At 41.4% G+C, this 19,149-nt stretch overlaps 1 protein-coding gene across 3 annotated transcripts in view; it reads left to right on the top strand.

Annotated features, from left to right (window-relative positions):
* Positions 1 to 12,798, top strand: part of LOC139551301 (nuclear receptor subfamily 2 group F member 6-like) — a 39,793-nt gene extending 26,995 nt beyond the window's left edge. For 2 of the 3 annotated variants that reach the window (XM_071362799.1, XM_071362798.1), the window contains exon 5: positions 4,063 to 6,471. In XM_071362799.1, the coding sequence (XP_071218900.1) occupies positions 4,063 to 4,337 (275 nt within the window). In that variant the 3' untranslated portion in view covers positions 4,338 to 6,471. Of the gene's footprint in view, positions 1 to 4,062; positions 6,472 to 12,331 lie in introns of those variants that run through there. The other variant, XM_071362800.1, reaches the window with a different exon arrangement.
* The last annotated feature ends 6,351 nt before the right edge of the window (positions 12,799 to 19,149 follow it).

Here is a 19,149-nt window from a genome sequence, read left to right as displayed (position 1 = left end):
TTAAGTTTGCAGACGACACAACAGTGGTAGGCCTGATCATCGACAACGACGAGACAGCCTATAGGGAGGAGGTCAGAGACCTGGCCGGGTGGTGCCAGAATAACAACTTATCCCTCAACGTAACCAAGACTAAGGAGATGATTGTGGACTACAGGAAAAGGAGGACCGAGCACGCCCCCATTCTCATCGACAGGGCTGTAGTAGAGCAGGTTGAGAGCTTCAAGTTCCTTGGTGTCCACATCAACAACAAACTAGAATGGTCCAAACACACCAAGACAGTCGTGAAGAGGTCACGACAAAGCCTATTCCCCCTCAGGAAACTAAAAAGATTTGGCATGGGTCCTGAGATCCTCAAAAGGTTCTATAGATTCAACATCGAGAGCATCCTGACTGGTTGCATCACTGCCTGGTACGGCAATTGCTCGGCCTCCACCCGCAAGGCACTACAGAGGGTAGTGTGTACGGCCCAGTACATCACTGGGGCTAAGCTGCCTGCCACCCAGGACCTCTACACCAGGCAGTGTCAGAGGAAGGCCCTAAAAATTGTCAAAGACCCAGCCACCCCAGTCATAGACTGTTCTCTCTACTACCACATGGCAAGCGGTACCGGAGTGCCAAGTTTAGGACAAAAAGGCTTCTCAACACTTTTTACCGCCAAGCCATAAGACTCCTGAACAGGTAATCAAATGGCTACCCAGACTATTTGCATTGTGTGCCCCCTCCCCAACCCCTCTTTTACACTGCTGCTACTCTCTGTTTATCACATATGCACAGTCACTTTAACTATACATTCATGTACATACAGTGGGGAGAACAAGTATTTGATACACTGCCGATTTTGCAGGTTTTCCTACTTACAAAGCATGTAGAGGTCTGTCATTTTTTATCATAGGTACACTTCAACTGTGAGAGACGGAATCTAAAATCAAAATCCAGAAAATCACATTGTATGATTTTTAAGTAATTAATTTGCATTTTATTGCATGACATAAGTATTTGATCACCTACCAACCAGTAAGAATTCCGGCTCTCACAGACCTGTTAGTTTTTCTTTAAGAAGCCCTCCTGTTCTCCACTCATTACCTGTATTAACTGCACCTGTTTGAACTCGTTACCTGTATAAAAGACACCTGTCCACACACTCAATAAAACAGACTCCAACCTCTCCACAATGGCCAAGACCAGAGAGCTGTGTAAGGACATCAGGGATAAATTGTAGACCTGTACAAGGCTGGGATGGGCTACAGGACAATAGCCAAGCAGCTTGGTGAGAAGGCAACAACTGTTGGCACAATTATTAGAAAATGGAAGAAGTTCAAGATGACGGTCAATCACCCTCGGTCTGGGGCTCCATGCAAGATCTCACCTCGTGGGGCATCAATGATCATGAGGAATGTGAGGGATCAGCCCAGAACTACACGGCAGGACCTGGTCAATGACCTGAAGAGAGCTGGGACCACAGTCTCAAAGAAAACCATTAGTAACACACTACGCCGTCATGGATTAAAATCCTGCAGCGCACGCAAGGTCCCCCTGCTCAAGCCAGCGCATGTCCAGGCCCGTCTGAAGTTTGCCAATGACCATCTGGATGATCCAGAGGAGGAATGGGAGAAGGTCATGTGGTCTGATGAGACAAAAATAGAGATTTTTGCTCTAAACTCCACTCGCCGTGTTTGGAGGAATAGAAGGATGAGTACAACCCCAAGAACACCATCCCAACCGTGAAGCATGGAGGTGGAAACATCATTCTTTGGGGATGCTTTTCTGCAAAGGGGACAGGACGACTGCACCGTATTGAAGGGAGGATGGATGGGGCCATGTATCGCGAGATCTTGACCAACAACCTCCTTCCCTCAGTAAGAGCATTGAAGATGGGTCGTGGCTGGGTCTTCCAGCATGACAACGACCCGAAACACACAGCCAGGGCAACTAAGGAGTGGCTCCGTAAGAAGCATCTCAAGGTCCTGGAGTGGCCTAGCCAGTCTCCAGACCTGAACCCAATAGAAAATCTTTGGAGGGAGCCGAAAGTCCGTATTGCCCAGCGACAGCCCCGAAACCTGAAGGATCTGGAGAAGGTCTGTATGGAGGAGTGGGCCAAAATCCCTGCTGCAGTGTGTGCAAACCTGGTCAAGAACTACAGGAAACGTATGATCTCTGTAATTGCAAACTAAGGTTTCTGTACCAAATATTCAGTTCTGCTTTTCTGATGTATCAAATACTTATGTCATGCAATAAAATGCAAATTAATTAATTAAAAATCATACAATGTGATTTTCTGGATTTTTGTTTTAGATTCCTTCTCTCACAGTTGAAGTGTACGTATGATAAAAATTACAGACCTCTACATGCTTTGTAAGTAGGAAAACCTGCAAAATTGTCAGTGTATCAAATACTTGTTCTCCCCACTGTATGTACAGTGGGGAGAACAAGTATTTGATACACTGCCGATTTTGCAGGAAGAGCCACGACCCATCTTCAATGCTCTTACTGAGGGAAGGAGGTCGTTGGCCAAGATCTCGCGATACATGGCCCCATCCATCCTCCCCTCAATACGGTGCAGTCGTCCTGTCCCCTTTGCAGAAAAGCATCCCCAAAGAATTATGTTTCCACCTCCACGCTTCACGGTTGGGATGGTGTTCTTGGGGTTGTACTCATCCTTCTTCTTCCTCCAAACACGTCGAGTGGAGTTTAGACCAAAAAGCTCAATTTTTGTCTCATCAGACCACATGACCTTCTCCCATTCTTCCTCTGGATCATCCAGATGGTCATTGGCAAACTTCAGACGGGCCTGGACATGCCCTGGCTTGAGCAGGGGGACCTTGCGTGCGCTGCAGTATTTTAATCCATGACGGCATAGTGTGTTACTAATGGTTTTCTTTGAGACTGTGGTCCCAGCTCTCTTCAGGTCATTGACCAGGTCCTGCCGTGTAGTTCTGGGCTGATCCCTCACCTTCCTCATGATCATTGATGCCCCACGAGGTGAGATCTTGCATGGAGCCCCAGACCGAGGATGACTGACCGTCATCTTGAACTTCTTCCATTTTCTAATAATTGCGCCAACAGTTGTTGCCTTCTCACCAAGCTGCTTGCCTATTGTCCTGTAGCCCATCCCAGCCTTGTGCAGGTCTACAATTTTATCCCTGATGTCCTTACACAGCTCTCTGGTCTTGGCCATTGTGGAGAGGTTGGAGTCTGTTTGATTGAGTGTGTGGACAGGTGTCTTTTATACAGGTAACGAGTTCAAACAGGTGCAGTTAATACAGGTAATGAGTGGAGAACAGGAGGGCTTCTTAAAGAAAAACTAACAGGTCTGTGAGAGCCGGAATTCTTACTGGTTGGAAGGTGATCAAATACTTATGTCTTGCAATAAAATGCAAATTAATTACTTAAAAATCATACAATGTGATTTTCTGGATTTTTGTTTTAGATTCCGTCTCTCACAGTTGAAGTGTACCTATGATAAAAATTACAGACCTCTACATGCTTTGTAAGTAGGAAAACCTGCAAAATCGGCAGTGTATCAAATACTTGTTCTCCCCACTGTACATACTACCTCAATAGGCCCGACCAACCACTGCTCCCGCACATTGGCTAACCGGGCTGTCTGCATTGTATCCCGCCACCCACCACCCACCAACCCCTCTTTAGGCTACTGCTACTCTCTGTTCATCATATATGCATAGTCACTTTAACCATATCTACATGTACATACTACCTTAATCAGCCTGACTAACCGGTGTCTGTATGTATGCACAGTCACTATGTCTGTATGTGTGCACAGTCGCTGCACGTGACAAATACACTTTGATTTGAACATTTTGACATGTAAATTAAACAATTTTGCTTGAATGACCAAAATCAAAAATACATAAACAAAAGATAGAAATGATACAATGTGTACAAAACAGGAAAACAGAAGAGAAAAAAATTAGAATATTTTTCTTGTTCGTGCAAACCGAAAGCAACCCTTCATCTTCATTTAGGGTCCCGTCTCAATAAAGTACTACTCCCTCCCACTTTGTCCTCACCTCAACAATCTCTTCCTCCCTTCTTCCATCTCAGATGCGTGTGGCCTGACAGACCCAGCCCATGTGGAGTCTCTGCAGGAGAAGGCCCAGGTGGCTCTGACAGAGTACGAGCGGATGCAGTACCCAGGTCAGCCCCAGCGCTTCGGCCGCCTGCTCCTCCGCCTGCCTGCCCTCCGCGCGGTGCCCGCCAACCTCATCTCCCAGCTCTTCTTCATGCGTCTGGTGGGCAAGACGCCCATCGAGACTCTCATCCGCGACATGCAGCTCTCCGGAAGCTCCATCAGCTGGCCCTACGTCCCTGGACAGTAACCCCGAAAGGAAGTCTCCGTCTGGGCAGTGACGACAAGGACCACAGGTTCCTCTGACTCATCCATCTGTGTGATTCTATGCTAGCACCAGCTGGACATCATACATGTTGTACTGCCTCCATGAACTGAGCTCTCCATACCAGCCTAGTGCCAGCTGGGTCTATTGCCAGCACACTGGTGCCAACACACCTACTGTGCGCCATTATGGCAACCCGAGTCAGCTATGCCATCCGCATGCCATAGTGACTTACATACACACATTAATGTCCTGCCAATAGAGGTCACTGGAACCATGCCTCATTTTCCACATCTCATTGCCTTTGGTGCAAAGACTTTTGACATCAACATCAGACCTTTGGTGGAGTTTCAAACCAAGACAGAGATCACACTTGGTGAAATTCTGGAGAATTCTGGTAGAAAAGCTTTATATATGCAAACACAGAAGTGGTAGAGGAGGAAATGGAACTGGGACAAGACATTTCACCCAAATCTTCATCGTCCACAGACATTTCACTCAAAACGTAATTGTTCTTAAAGCTAGAATCCTTACTTGCTACATCCATTTTTGGACTTATAAATTAATTATATATACCCATTTATTCTTGAAGAATATAACTTATAAATAACTTTTAGTCTCAAAACATCGTTTAAACTACATTGTTAAATGTACATACAGTATCTCCAGGCCCATTCCTCAGCTTTTTACCAAAACAGAGGCGGTTTGCCCGCTTTGTTATTGTTTCAATTAAGGATTATAGCTTTAAAGGATTATAGCTTTTTATAATCTTAGACATTTGAACTACTAAATCAGCCAGACAGATAAAATGGAGAGACTTACAGAGGGACTCAACGACTGTTTCCATGTATCACTCATAGGGCTCTTACTTGTTGTACTGGGCAACTTTTCAAACGCCACAGTCACACAAATATGGATCGATACCTCACAAGACAGCAGAATGCTATAGAGGGATTTCTTCTAAAGGCAACCTCTCTGTCATTGTACAGTTGTTCACCACATACTGCCTTCTTTTCAACGACTGCCTTTTCAATATGAATTCGGACATTGCAGTATGAGTAGATCGTTCATCTGGACATATTCTTTAAGATTAACACTGTTTTTTTTTATACGGACTGATATTTAAACTACACCTGAAGATGAGGAATGCAGCTGATGTGAGTGACAGGCTGATTGTTGAAACAAGACTGTTCTCAAGTGACAAAAAAAGTATTTAATCAAAAAGGTTGTGGCCAAATGGTTCCCCTATGACATATCTCCATGCTGAAAGGTTGTGGCCAAACGGTTCACCTATGACCTGCGACCATGCTGAAAACAAAGAGCATATACAGTTGGTACTTTCAAAATGCAGAGAAATCGCATCAAAACAAATTTTAAGTGTTAAGAAGTGTATATACTGTAGATTTAGGGAACCAAAGGTTGTCCTGCGGCATGTCACAATTTAGTTATTGATCTGTGTTTCATCTCTACAAAATGGGATTAGAAGGTAAAGTTCTTTTTTTTAATGTTGAGTTCACAGTTCATTTTTTTTTAAACATGAACATTTTCATGTGAAAATACCTCTACCCTTCCTCGAGATGTGTCAAAAAGATATGATTCTCCATAGCGGTGAAAGTGACACTACACTGGTGCAGAACAAGAGGCTACTCCTGAGCCAATTGTGTTGCCACCACAAAGCAATGCATTCCACTAGCTCAATGCAGAACACTTAGGCAATATGGGAGTTTGTTGTCATGGGAGTTTGTTGTCATGGCTGTTTGGCGATGTGACTGCTGCAGCCAAAATGACAAGGTGAATGTGTGGATCGTTTCTTTCCTTAGTTGTGTCAGTTAACGCCATAAGAATGTCAGTTAGATGTGGGCAATATGTTTTGTACTCACAAGCTAATAAGAGATGAAATTAATGATTTGTACATACACTAGATGAGTTTTGGGGTGATGTGTTGAAGCCATCGTGCCTCCATCTTGGCACTCCCCCACCCTGTAAAAAATATTTTGGAAGCTACAGAAATGCATTTATTAATGTCTACGTCCACATTGATTCCATTACAGACACCTTAATTCATGCTTTTAAATTATATTATGTGAGGTAAGCAAAAATAAAAAACGAAAAAAATATATCAACATTTTTTTAGTATAATTTTTTGAGATGACGAATGTTACCGTCCCTATTAGAACAAACAATACTTAACTATATGTAATTTTGTCATTGAAAAATGTAGAATTCCATTCATTCCTATGGAGGACTGCTCCTACTGGGGAGTACCAGTATGTATAGGTTTTCATCAAAGAAAAACTACTGTAAATGTTGTTGTTTTTTACAAATGTCCAGAAAGAATGTGTTGCATGATCACATTGCAAAACATTATATTCTAGAATGATTTAGAATATTTAATTACAAAAAACATGTTAATTGTTATTCTTCATTAAAAACATTAAAGATAGAATATTAGACAGCACACTAACGTGCAAAAGGTAATGCATACATTTTGTAGAATAGGTGAAAACAGCCTCATCCTTTCAATCTACCTATTGTAAATCATTTTACCAAGAATGAACCATTACACTGTTGCATCTTGCACCAGCGTGAGGCGACATCAGACAAAGTTACAATTGTTCGTGCTCATTACCAGTTGTCATCCTCAATCGATATTCCATGAGAGCATGAGTTGGTGTCTTTTGTCAAACTGCTGGAAAATATAGGGTAGTGCTTAATCCTTGATGTACAGTAACATGAGGTATGCTCCTCTAACGCAGTTTTCACTCACCCGCTTCAGGTCCTTTAGCCCAGTTGTATTCATCAGCCACTCCCTGAGATGTAGAGGAGAATGCTAAAACATACTACTACAATCTTAGAAAAAAGGGTTCCAAAAGGCTTCTTTGGCTGTCCCCATAGGAGAACCCTTTTTGGTTCCAGGTAGAACTCTTTTGGGTTCCATGTAGAAGGCTCTGGGGTAAGGGTTCTACATGGAACCCAATAGGGTTATACCTGGAACCAAAAGGGTTCTACCAGGAACCAAAAACGAGTTTTCAAAGGGTTCTCCTATGGGGACAGCTGAAGAACATTTTTAGGTTTTAGATAGCACCTTTTTTTCTAAGAGTGTACTCACAAGGGGTTATTCATAAAAGTTACAGACAGTTTTTCCACAATTGTAGAGGAAACGTCACACAAATAAATGTTCAAACTCATAAGGCTGGTTACCGGGGCTTTTTATTATTTGCGTATCATTTAGCTGATTCATAAAGCTAAAGAGAAAGGTTAAAATACCACCGCTCCTTAGTAGTACAAATTCTAGGTGAAAATATTGACTCCTTTTACTGTTTTTATTTTGATCATCTAATTTTGTACTCAAAAAGTAGTTACAAATATATTTTTAAAGTAAGCCTGTGTGCATGTGTGTGTGTGTGTGTGTGTGTGCTGTAATGGTGCTTGTTTCAATTAATCGCTAAAAAGTTACTTTTCTACACAAGTATCAGAATAACTATATCATTGTGTTTACTTGATAGCGACCTACACAAATAGCTAGCTAGAAAAAAGTGTTAATAAGATTTTAAAAAGTAAGACAAAAAATAACCATATTCTTTTTGGCCAAAAATCTAATAGCAGATGCTTTTTCGTGCTCACCGCACCTGGTACTTCATCGTCCCATCCTCCAGGGTGTCCAGCTCTCGGCTCAGTTTTTGCATCTGGTCGCTGATGTCATCGATCTCGGCACACAGGCTCTTCTAGCTCGCCAGGTAGAACTCTTTCATATACTGTCTGCCTGTCTGATGTTATCTCAGGGTACTGAAGAGACACATTACACAGGAAAAAAGGAGACAAAGGAAATGCCATTTTGATCAATACTGCAATTTTCTTGAATGCTATCTTGAATGTAGAACAAAATGGCTTTCTGTCAAGCTTTCCCACTAAGCATGTGACACTGAAACAGCACGCACAGCAGATATGGAATGCTGTCTGTTTGTTTTATTGTTTAATCTATCGCTCATTCTCTTGTTCCATCCATCCACCCACCCATCAAATATGGCTCACCTATACAAGTGGTCATTTTGGTCTTGGTCCAGTTCATTACCAGTATCCCCACCAGTGGTGTAACCGGTCTCACATTGGGTCTCCTCCTGTGAAAGGGGGGTAGGGTCCTGTTCCCTCTCCCTGGGAATGGGGTCTTCCTCAGGCTCTCTGCCTCCATAGGCCATTGGTGTTGTCATAGTAACTGGAGATAATATCAAACTGTCACTAAAGTCGTTAACTTTTTCAACGCCCCTCTTTACGTTTGATCATTTATGCATATAAAAACTGAGGTCGGGGCGTTTGATATAGTTTAGTTGAACTTTACTTTGAGTGTGCTGGCATTTATATGGTTATTCACAGGACTTCTTACTACAACTATCGGTCCCGTGTAAAACATGGAACTGAAACATCTAAAAAATAATTAATTCATGAATTAATTTTCAAACTGTTATGAACTGGTTTAAAAAAAAATGTTTTCCTGTTTCTAATCAGACTTAACAGCTGTGGATGAGCACTAGGGTTGGGGTAATATTATTGTTACCAATACTATTGACTATACAACTTTGGTCTATTCGCCTAGGCCAAGACTAAGCCGAGGCATTTCACCCCGGGTTGAAGCTATCCACTGTAGGTAGACACTATGGTAACTCACCCCCATTAGAGACTATCCACTCTACATCAAGACTATGGGAACTCACTTTGGGTCTAGACTATTCTCCCCAGACTAGCGTATTTACCTGGACTGGACTATTCATTTTAGGTCTATAGGTCACTGTAATTAAACTACACAAAAATATAAAAATATAAACACAACATGCAACAATTTCAACAATTTTACTGAGTTACAGTTCATATAAGGAAATCAATCAATTGAAATAAATCCATTAGGTCCATTAAATCCTTTGTGGAGTTCACATGACTGGGCAGGGGCGCAACCATGGGTGGGCCTTGGAGTACATGGGCCCGCCCACTTGGGAGCCAGGCCCAGTCAATCAGAATACGTTTTTCCACACAAAAGGGCTTTATTACAGATGGAAATACTCCTTAGTTTCATCAGCTTTCCAGGTGGCTGGTCTCAGACGATCCCGCAGGTGAATAAGCCGGATGTGGAGGTCCTGGGCTGGCGTGGTTACACGTGGTCTGGGGTTGTGAGGGTGATTGGACATACTGCCAAATTCTCTAAAATGATGTTGGAGGTGGCTTATGGTAGAGAAATTAACATTACATTCTCTGGAAACAGCTCTGGTGGACATTCCTGCAGTCAGCATACCAGTTCCACGCTCCCTCAAAACTTGAGACATCTGTGTCTTTGTGTTGTGTGACAAAACTGCTGATTTTAGAGTGGCCTTTTATTGTACCCAGCACAAGGTGCACCTGTGTCTTGATCATGCTGTTTAATCAGCTTCTTGATATGCCACATCTTTCAGGTGGATATATTATCTTGGCAAAGGAGAAATGCTCACTAACAGGACTGTAAACAAATTTGTGCACAAAATTTGAGAGAAATAAGCTTTCGTGCGTATGGAACACTTCTGGGATCTTTTATTTCAGCTCGTGAAACATGGAACCAACACTTTACATGTTGCATTTATATTTTTGTTCAGTATATACAGTATCAAGCCTTTTGACTCACGCATTGCCATTGTAGGTCTCCTCACTGTAGATGCTGACTGTTTCGGCTCCGTCGGAGACAACACTGATCTCTGTCCTAAGGTCAGGGACGGCCTTCTCTGATAGGACCACAGTAGTACTCTGCAACACAGTCCACCTGAAACAACATAATAACATTGGTAATGGTTTAAATATTTCACACATTCGTTTTTGTGCTTGGGAGGGTGTTTTGCCTCAAAATAAAATGCCATGTTGATCAACACGAACGCTATGAGACAGAACATCTCAGTAGACATTCAAATGCATCTTGACCATAATGTCAAGGGTGTTCTCATGAGGTCTTATGTCTCAGGTCTAAGCCTGTGCACCACTTATACACCACATGAGCAGTAGAGAGTAGAACTGGAGAGTAGGGCATGCAAGGTAAATTGTTTTTTTTTATGGATGTTCAACAGTAGACTGAACACACTACACAAGCCCTTTTCAATGAAAACACGCACACAGACATGCACACACAACTTCCCAAAACAGCCCAAGTCAAAGTGACACATTCTGACTGAAAATGAACTCCAACATCCATCAAACTCAGGGGCCAAAAGTATCTTCCTCCAGTTGTCTGGGATGATCAGTGTCTTGCCTGGCAGCCTCTCTTTCCTCCTATTCTTAGAAGGGAAGTCACAGTCACAGGCACTCAGGGGGAAGGCGATGCACAGAAATCTGGATTGGAAATTCCCTGAACTGCTTTCTGCATGGATGGAAGGGTCGTGTGAGCGATAAAGGGAGTGTCTTTCTGCATCACCAGGGGCAGAGAGAAGTGAAGTTGAAACTATTTTTGGAGTTGCCCAGAACCACTGAGTAAGCACGGAGGAGCATCAACCCAATTTATCTGATAAAATGAACAAATACAACAGGACCTTCTGATACCACTTTTTTGAAACACCTGTGTCTCATGCTTTATAGACAGTACCTTCTAAGACTTGCTATAAGCAGTCATAAGAGCTGAAGGTCAAGGCTTCTTATAGGAACCTTTAATAAATTCAGAAAGGCTGTAAATAGATTCATGATGTCCACCATAGTTGTCCTTGGATGCCACAACCCAACATCACACACTTCCAGCAACAACCTACTTCTCTAAACATAATCACTTGGAGCAGATAGACTGAACAGCCTGTTGAGACTAGGAGTCTGTGACATGGATCAGATGGGCTGTGCGCCATCACTGTTCCCAACAGGGATATGTGTCAAACCTCAAAGGCACTGTCTAGTGAAAGAAATCAAATCAAATTGTATTGGTCGCATAAATGTAATTGCGGGTGTAGCGAAATGCTTGTGTTCCTAGCTCCAACAGTGCAGTAATATCTAACAATACACAACAATACACGCAAATCTAAAAAGTAAAAGAATGGAACTAAGAAATATAGAAATACTAGGACGAGCAATGCCAGAGTCCGGAGCATAAATATATATGGGATGGAATGTATAGACAATATGGACAATATATGGATAGAATATGTAGTATATCAAATCAAAACAAAGTTTATTTGTCATGTGCGCCGAATACAACAGGTGTAGACTTTACAGTGAAATGCTTACTTACAGGCTCTATCCAACAGTGCAAAAAAGGTATTAGGTGAACAATAGGTAAGTAAAGAAATAAAACAGTGAAAAATAACAGTAGCGAGGCTATATACAGTAGCGAGGCTATAACAGTAGCGAGGCTACATACAGGCACCGGTTAGCCAGGCTGATTGAGGTAGTATGTACATGTAGATATGGTGAAAGTGACTATGCATATATGATAAACAGAGAGTAGCAGCAGCGTAAATGAGGGGTTGAGGGGGGGGGTCATCTGCAAACTTGTGTCGTCTGCAAACTTAATGATGGTGTTGGAGTCGTGCCTGGCCATGCAGTCGTGGGTGAACAGGGAGTACAGGAGTGGACTGAGCACGCACCCCTGGGGGACTCCAGTGTTGAGGATCTGTCTTTGGTCTTATCTTCCCTGAACCTTGTTCTCAGGGTATCCATACCCAAGGGTATTACATGAGACACACGCAACATATTAACATTAGCTAGCTTGCTACTTGTGAGTAACGTTAGTTCCTTTTTCAATGTAAACGTGAGCTAGCTTATTAGTGTTAGCAAGCACCATTATTATAATGCTAGCTGGATAACACAACTACTAGCTAGGTAGCTATGGCTAGCTATATGCCTAAAACCTTAAATTATAGAAATCAAGATGATAGCAGAGATATAGGATTAATGTTTCTATTCTGTCTCTGATAGCTAGATAGCTAGCTAGTAGGCTAATAATAGAGTGTCTTTGCTAAATTGTCATATATTCTTCTTCTTTACCACAGATTCCCACAAGGTCTCAGACTCCAGGATGGGAAAATGCTTACAAGAAAGAAACAGATCAAGACACAGATGTTGTTGATTTCCATTGTTACTTGTAATGTTAAAAAGGTGAGAAAAAGACAATACTGTTTTATCTTAATTAGCTAGCTAGCTAGGCTACTCACCATACTATAGGCTGCAGATTTGAGTCACCACTAAAATAGTTATTTCATTTTTGTAAATCTATTTATTCCTCATTCTACCAGGTGAGTTAACAGAGAATACATTCTCATTTATAGCAATGACCTGGGGAAAGTTACAAAGCACACTAAAAATACATAGTTAACATACAAAATATGTAAGCACTTTGTTTCTTATTTGCCTATATCTTTGTTAAATTTAATTATTATTCAAACAATACAAATCGATATTATTTTGTAAGAAATGTAAAGTTTTTTTACATGCTGCAATAAAGTTGACGAAAGTAGAAGCTCGTCTTTTGTTTGTAGGTATTTTCACGTGGTAATGATGAGTACAGTGGCGGTCGGTGCCATTTAAGATGAGGGAGAACACATTTTTTTATGAGTATGGCCTAATTTCTATTACAGCATATTGGATGACTGTCATTCATATTCCATTCACCCAGCTCAATGTAGCGTCAAATGGTTTAGGTAGCTACATGATACTCAGATTTTCCCTTTGAATGAAAGCTTACAACGTAAGTGAGTAATCAAGGTGACAGACAGTGACACATTCAATACCGCCATGAACGCTCTTGCCTGCATCTAGCTGATCTAGGGTGTAATTATTAGTCCAACAGTTGCAAACGAGTTTCTCTTGGACAAATTCAGGTATGTTTATCCCCGTTTCGGTCCGTTTGCTTCCATTTAAGGAAAGTTTTTCAATAGAATCGTCGGAATGAATACACCCCTGATCACACGCAAACACAATTCACTTTCATAGCAGCCACATCTCACCTTTCCCTTAGCTTGTGGACTTCAGAGCACAATACACATCAGTTGTCTGTGACCAGGCCAAAAAACCTTTCCAAGCCAAACCTTTATATCATCATATATCACCAAACAAAATATCTCTCTCTCTCTCTTGCTTTTCCTTCATTTTTAAAGAAATTAATTTATTCAAAACTGTTGTCTTTCTCTTTGAGTCAACTACTCACCACATGTTATGCACTGCAGTGCTAGCTAGCTGTAGCTTATGCTTTCAGTACTAGATTCATTCTCTGATCCTTTGATTCGGTGGACAACATGTCAGTTCATGCTGCAAGAGCTCTGATAGGTTGGAGGACGTCCTCCATAAGTTGTCATAATTACTGTGCAAATCTATGGAAGGGGGTGAGAACCATGAGCCTTCTAGGCTTTCAAATGGAAGTCAATGTACCCAGAGGAGGACGGAAACCAGCTGTCCTCCGGCTACACGATGGTGCTACCCTACAGAGCACTGCTGAGGCTACTGTAGACCTTCATTCCAAACAGTGTGTTTTAATTAATTATTTGGTAACCTGAATATATTTAGTATAGTTTTATCTAAAAAAGATAACTTTTGTAATGTTTCACTACTTTTATTTGTATGTAATTCACTGATGAGGATGGTCCTCCTCTTCCTCCTCTGAGGAGCTTTCACTGAATGAGTAGTAAGTATATGGTAATTGCTCATAGGTAACTATTTACAGTATTTAGGTAACGTACTATGTACTGTAGGTACATAATAATTACAAAAAGCCCTCAACATACACTTCATTATAACTAGCTAAATCCTGTGTAACACCTAGTATTTGCATTGTACTTAGGCAGATATTACATGTTCTCTGTGTTGTACTAGTGTGTTCATCCTCCCACTTGGATGGTACTTTCGGAAACCTTCAAATGAGGACCAGGTTGTCAGCATGGGTAATGTACTATATATAAGTACACATTAATTACAAGTAATTGTGCAACTTGGATGGCAAGGAGGTTCAGGTAGTCAGTATGGGTAACGTACACATTAATTATGAGTTAATTTTGTAATAATAATCTGGGATGACACCCGTATGAGGTTGACCGATATCTAAACTGTTTCTGTAAACTCAACTAAGTTAACCCAGATGGTACACTTTTTGGGGGCAAGTGCTAGTTACAACATTGAGCGGAGATTTTGAAGAGCGCAATCACAGGGAGGTTATTAGAGTCTATTGAGACTCCAACCTTTGTAATCTTGAACCCCGCACATCTGTCCACGAGAGATGACAACCTTGTGACAGTTGCTACTGAATCGAATGCAGCTGAGAAGAAACAGAACACTAAATTAGTGGAAACTTGCAGATTTATATCAAGCATGGTAACAAGCATTTGTTACTTGGTAACTTTGAGTTATTACAATCAACTTCAATAGTTATTCAATTAAATGTTACCTATGTCACTTATGAAACCAGCTCCTCCTCACAAGGAGCTATTGCTACCGTATGCTGAACTATGAGCTTATAGTATCTCTGTGAATTGTTAGTGCTTAGAAATAGAATGTCTGAATAAGGGGATTTTTTTTCTTCATTCCTGTTTTCATCTTTCTGTTTGGATTCGTGTTTTACAAACTGTCAATGGCTCTTTTAATTTAATGCACAAAAACATGTCCAGATGGTCAATGTGTGCCATTTAACTGTTTAAACAACTCAGTGCCTGGATTGGCCGAAACCATTTAGTAACTACACAGCCATGATATTATTAATGAACTTTATCATTGATACGTCTTACGTCTCAATAGGACCCCAGGTTCTTATATGGGTCAACAAAAAGCCTGTTATCCGTTGGCTGGTTAATGATCAATCCGAGTGAAACCAACTGTGCCATAGACAAACAACGAAGAGACAATGAAAAGAAGTCATGTGACTCTCCATAAACTACAGCCACTCAATGATCACAACACAAGGCCATGTTTATTCTTCAAACCACTATCTTGAGAGCTGATTTTACCTTGAAGTTATCCCCCAACGGTGACTTCATCCACCTTTTATATCTATTTAACTATCCAGGTGATAGGTTGAGACCTAAAAGGAATTAAGGCCAGGCACCACAGACTAAAATTACATTTTTGCATGTACTTATCAATTTTGAGATTTTGGGGTATTTTGTTCCATTAATATTAGTATTTTCAAAAAGTAAAAATGAAAATGTCAAAAAGGTAATGAAAATGTATATTTTCATTAGTTCATCATACTACCTTCATCCAAATGTTATAAATTTGAATCACTTTTAAATGGACATAATTTCAAAACTCACTACATTGAACCACACATTTCATGGAGAAGGTTACAAACTGAACTATATGTAGTAACTTACTTTGAAGAGATGGTGATTGGGTCTAAATAGGTGTTTGGCGTTTGGTAGTCTAAATTCAGTGTCTTTGTCTTTAACTGCCATTTCCTGAAAGTCAGACTCTTCCCACATGCCAACAAATTTTTCTCAGCCTCAGAAGCATGTACATTCATCAAATTGCATGTGGTTGTCCTTAGACGTATTCTCCAAAATTGTTGATATGTTTTTTCTAGTTTACATTTTCTTCTGTTAAAAAAAGGGCAAAAAATGCATTTTATGTACCTTTCTTTAGTATTTTAAAGATAGAAAGATGAAACAAGTCTTTATCCACAATCGGCTATTTGTAAGTTTGGAATATCTTAACAAAACGAAACCAAAATATTTAGGATGCCTTTTTCCAGCTTACAGAAAAAAGTACTTGCGTGATATGCAAATATGCACCTATTTAATGAGATCACCTAATTTGTATATTTTCAAATAGTGTACAAAATATACAGTCGTGAACAAAAGTTTTGAGGATGACACAAATATTAATTTTCACAGTCTGATGCCTCAGTTTGTATGATGGCAATTTGCATATACTCCAGAATGTTATGAAGAGTGATCAGATTAATTGCAATTAATTGCAAAGTCCCTCTTTGCCATGCAAATGAACTGAATCCCCCAAAAAACATTTCCACTGCATTTCAGCCCTGCCACAAAAGGACCAGCTGACATCATGTCAGTGATTCTCTCATTAACACAGGTGTGAGTGTTGATGAGGACAAGGCTGGAGATCACTCTGTCATGCTGATTGAGTTTGAATAAGAGACTGGAAGCTTCAAAAGGAGGGTGGTGCTTGGAATCATTGTTCTTCCTCTGTCAGCCATGGTTACCTGCAAGGAAACACGTGCCGTCATCATTGCTTTGCACATAAAGGGCTTCACAGGCAAGGATATTGCTGCCAGTAAGATTGCACCTAAATCAACCATTTATCGGATCATCAAGAACTTCAAGGAGAGCGGTTCAATTGTTGTGAAGAAGGCTTCAGGGCGCCCAAGAAAGTCCAGCAAGCGCCAGGACCGTCTCCTAAAGTTGATTCAGCTGCGGGATCGGGGCACCACCAGTACAGAGCTTGCTCAGGAATGGCAGCAGGCAGGTGTGAGTGCATCTGCACGCACAGTGAGGCAAAGACTTTTGGAGGATGGCCTGGTGTCAAGAAGGGCAGCAAAGAAGCCACTTCTCTCTAGGAAAAACATCAGGGACTGACTGATATTCTGCAAAAGGTACAGGTATTGGACTGCTGAGGACTGGGGTAAAGTCATTTTCTCTGATGAATCCCCTTTCTGATTGTTTGGGGCATCTGGAAAAAAGCTTGTCCGGAGGAGACAAGGTGAGCGCTACCATCAGTCCTGTGTCATGCCAACAGTAAAGCATCCTGAGACCATTCAGGTGTGGGGTTGCTTCTCAACCAAGGGAGTGGGCTCACTCACAATTTTGCCTAAGAACACAGCCATGAATAAAGAATGGTACCAACACATCCTCCGAGAGCAACTTCTCCCAACCATCCAGGAACAGTTTGGTTGGACATGATTTGGAAAGGCATACACCTGTCTATATAAGGTCCCACAATTGACAGTGCTTGTTGGAGCAAAAACCAAGCCATGAAGTCGAAGGAATTGTCCGTAGAGCTCCGAGACTGGATTGTGTTGAGGCACAGATCAGGGGAAGGGTACCTTGAAGGTCTGTCAAGAACACAGTGGCCTCCATCATTCTTAAATGGAAGAAGTTTGGAACCACCAAGACTGGCCAAGCTGGCCGCCCGGCCTAACTGAGCAATCGGGGGAGAAAGCACAGATAAATACATAATTATTTAAATTATTTATCGCACTTTCTTTCAATTTATTCATTTATATTATTTATTTATTTATGTATTTCTTCCTCCAATCTGATTATGAGTGGGTGTCAAGCAAAAGCATGTGGATGGTATCTAACACACCATTGGTTGATCAATGCCAAGGCACGTTGCTTGATTGCATTTGCCTGGGCTGCATTCAGTATGACAGAAGGGTGTTCAACAAAGGCCATGTTTCACATTAGCACCCCCCAAACAATAATGTGTAGCACATATATTTATGTACCAATATGATATGTCACTTTTTTGGTGTGGAAATTGGAGATAAAATCGACAATATGCTGCTGTGCCGCATGTGCATCATAACAACATACAAAAATAACAAATGGAACATTGTCCTTGCTTAACTTGTGAAAGGTTTTGGAACACTGAGCCATTGACTGTCTGGCTGCACCAGGTGGCTGTGTTACGAGTGGGTTTCTTCTGACAATAAGGCACCGGACTACAGCCATATAGTTTTGAACCTGGAAGACCAAGAGATGGGAGTAGGCAAGGATTCAACTGGGATTGGCTAGAAAATCATGATAAACTAACGTTACAGTGTGAGTTTCAAGGTAGCTAGTTTGGCTACAACTGATAAAGTTTTACAGCCAGACTCAGTTTTACACTAGCTAGATAATGAACTAAACTGAAATTATCATAAACCATTATTATCCAGTTAGCTACGGTAGCTAAATATCTGTCAGATGTAATGGAAGCAGGACTGTGGCATTTGTCAGAAGCGATGCATGTTGGTTAGCTCATGTTAGCTAGATCACTTATTAAGCAATAGAGTCGATACTAGCTAGCTACCTAGGCTAATTCTTGACAACATCCATCTTTGAAGCAGTTTGCTTGCAAAATTAGGTCTGAACAAGCACATGCATCTAAGCTGGCAGCTAGCTTATGTCACTTATGTGAAGCTAGCCACAATACGGATTAGCCACAATAGTGGAATTCGATTTTCACCTTAGCAATTGTTTGTGAGATGAGACGTGATGCGATAGTATAAATAATAGCTTTGTTAGCTATACATTCACATGTGTGCAGCACAGTGGCGATATTAGCATGTAAATCTTGGTGGGCCCCAAAAAAATTGGGGGGGGAATGCATGCCAAGAAAGCCACTACACAACACAATACAATACTGAACAATACATTCATTGCACTATAACGGTGACAAACGGTGCCCACAAACTGTTAGGGCCTACATAAAGCTGTCCCAACAGCAGAGTCCCAACACTTTACCACTGCTACACTTGGCTATCAGCGAAGCCTTGTCTGGCAGCGAAACAGTTTATTCAGCCTCATTTATTGCCTTTTTTTAAAAACATAGCAGATATTCTTTTTATTTAACTAGGCAAGTCAGTTAAGAACAAATTCTTATTTTACAATGACGGTCTACTCCGGCCAAACCCTCCCCTAACCCGGACGACGCTGGGCCAATTGTGCACCGCCCCTATGGGACTCCTGATCATGGCCGGTTGTGTTTCAGCCCGGGATCAAAGCAGGGTCTGTAGTGACGCCTCTAGCACTGAGATGTAGTGCCTTAGACTGCTGTGCCACTCGGGAGCCCTGATATGGCTGACTTGCTTAAACAAATGTGGTTTCTACTGACAATTCAGATGTACAAACTATGGCATAAGGGAACGATATGCGGATAA

Source organism: Salvelinus alpinus, chromosome 23, assembly GCF_045679555.1.
Source record: "Salvelinus alpinus chromosome 23, SLU_Salpinus.1, whole genome shotgun sequence".
NCBI classification, from domain to species: Eukaryota; Metazoa; Chordata; class Actinopteri; order Salmoniformes; family Salmonidae; genus Salvelinus; species Salvelinus alpinus.
The sequence above is the reverse complement of the archived record's forward strand: the minus strand, read 5'-3'. Positions and strand labels throughout refer to the sequence as shown.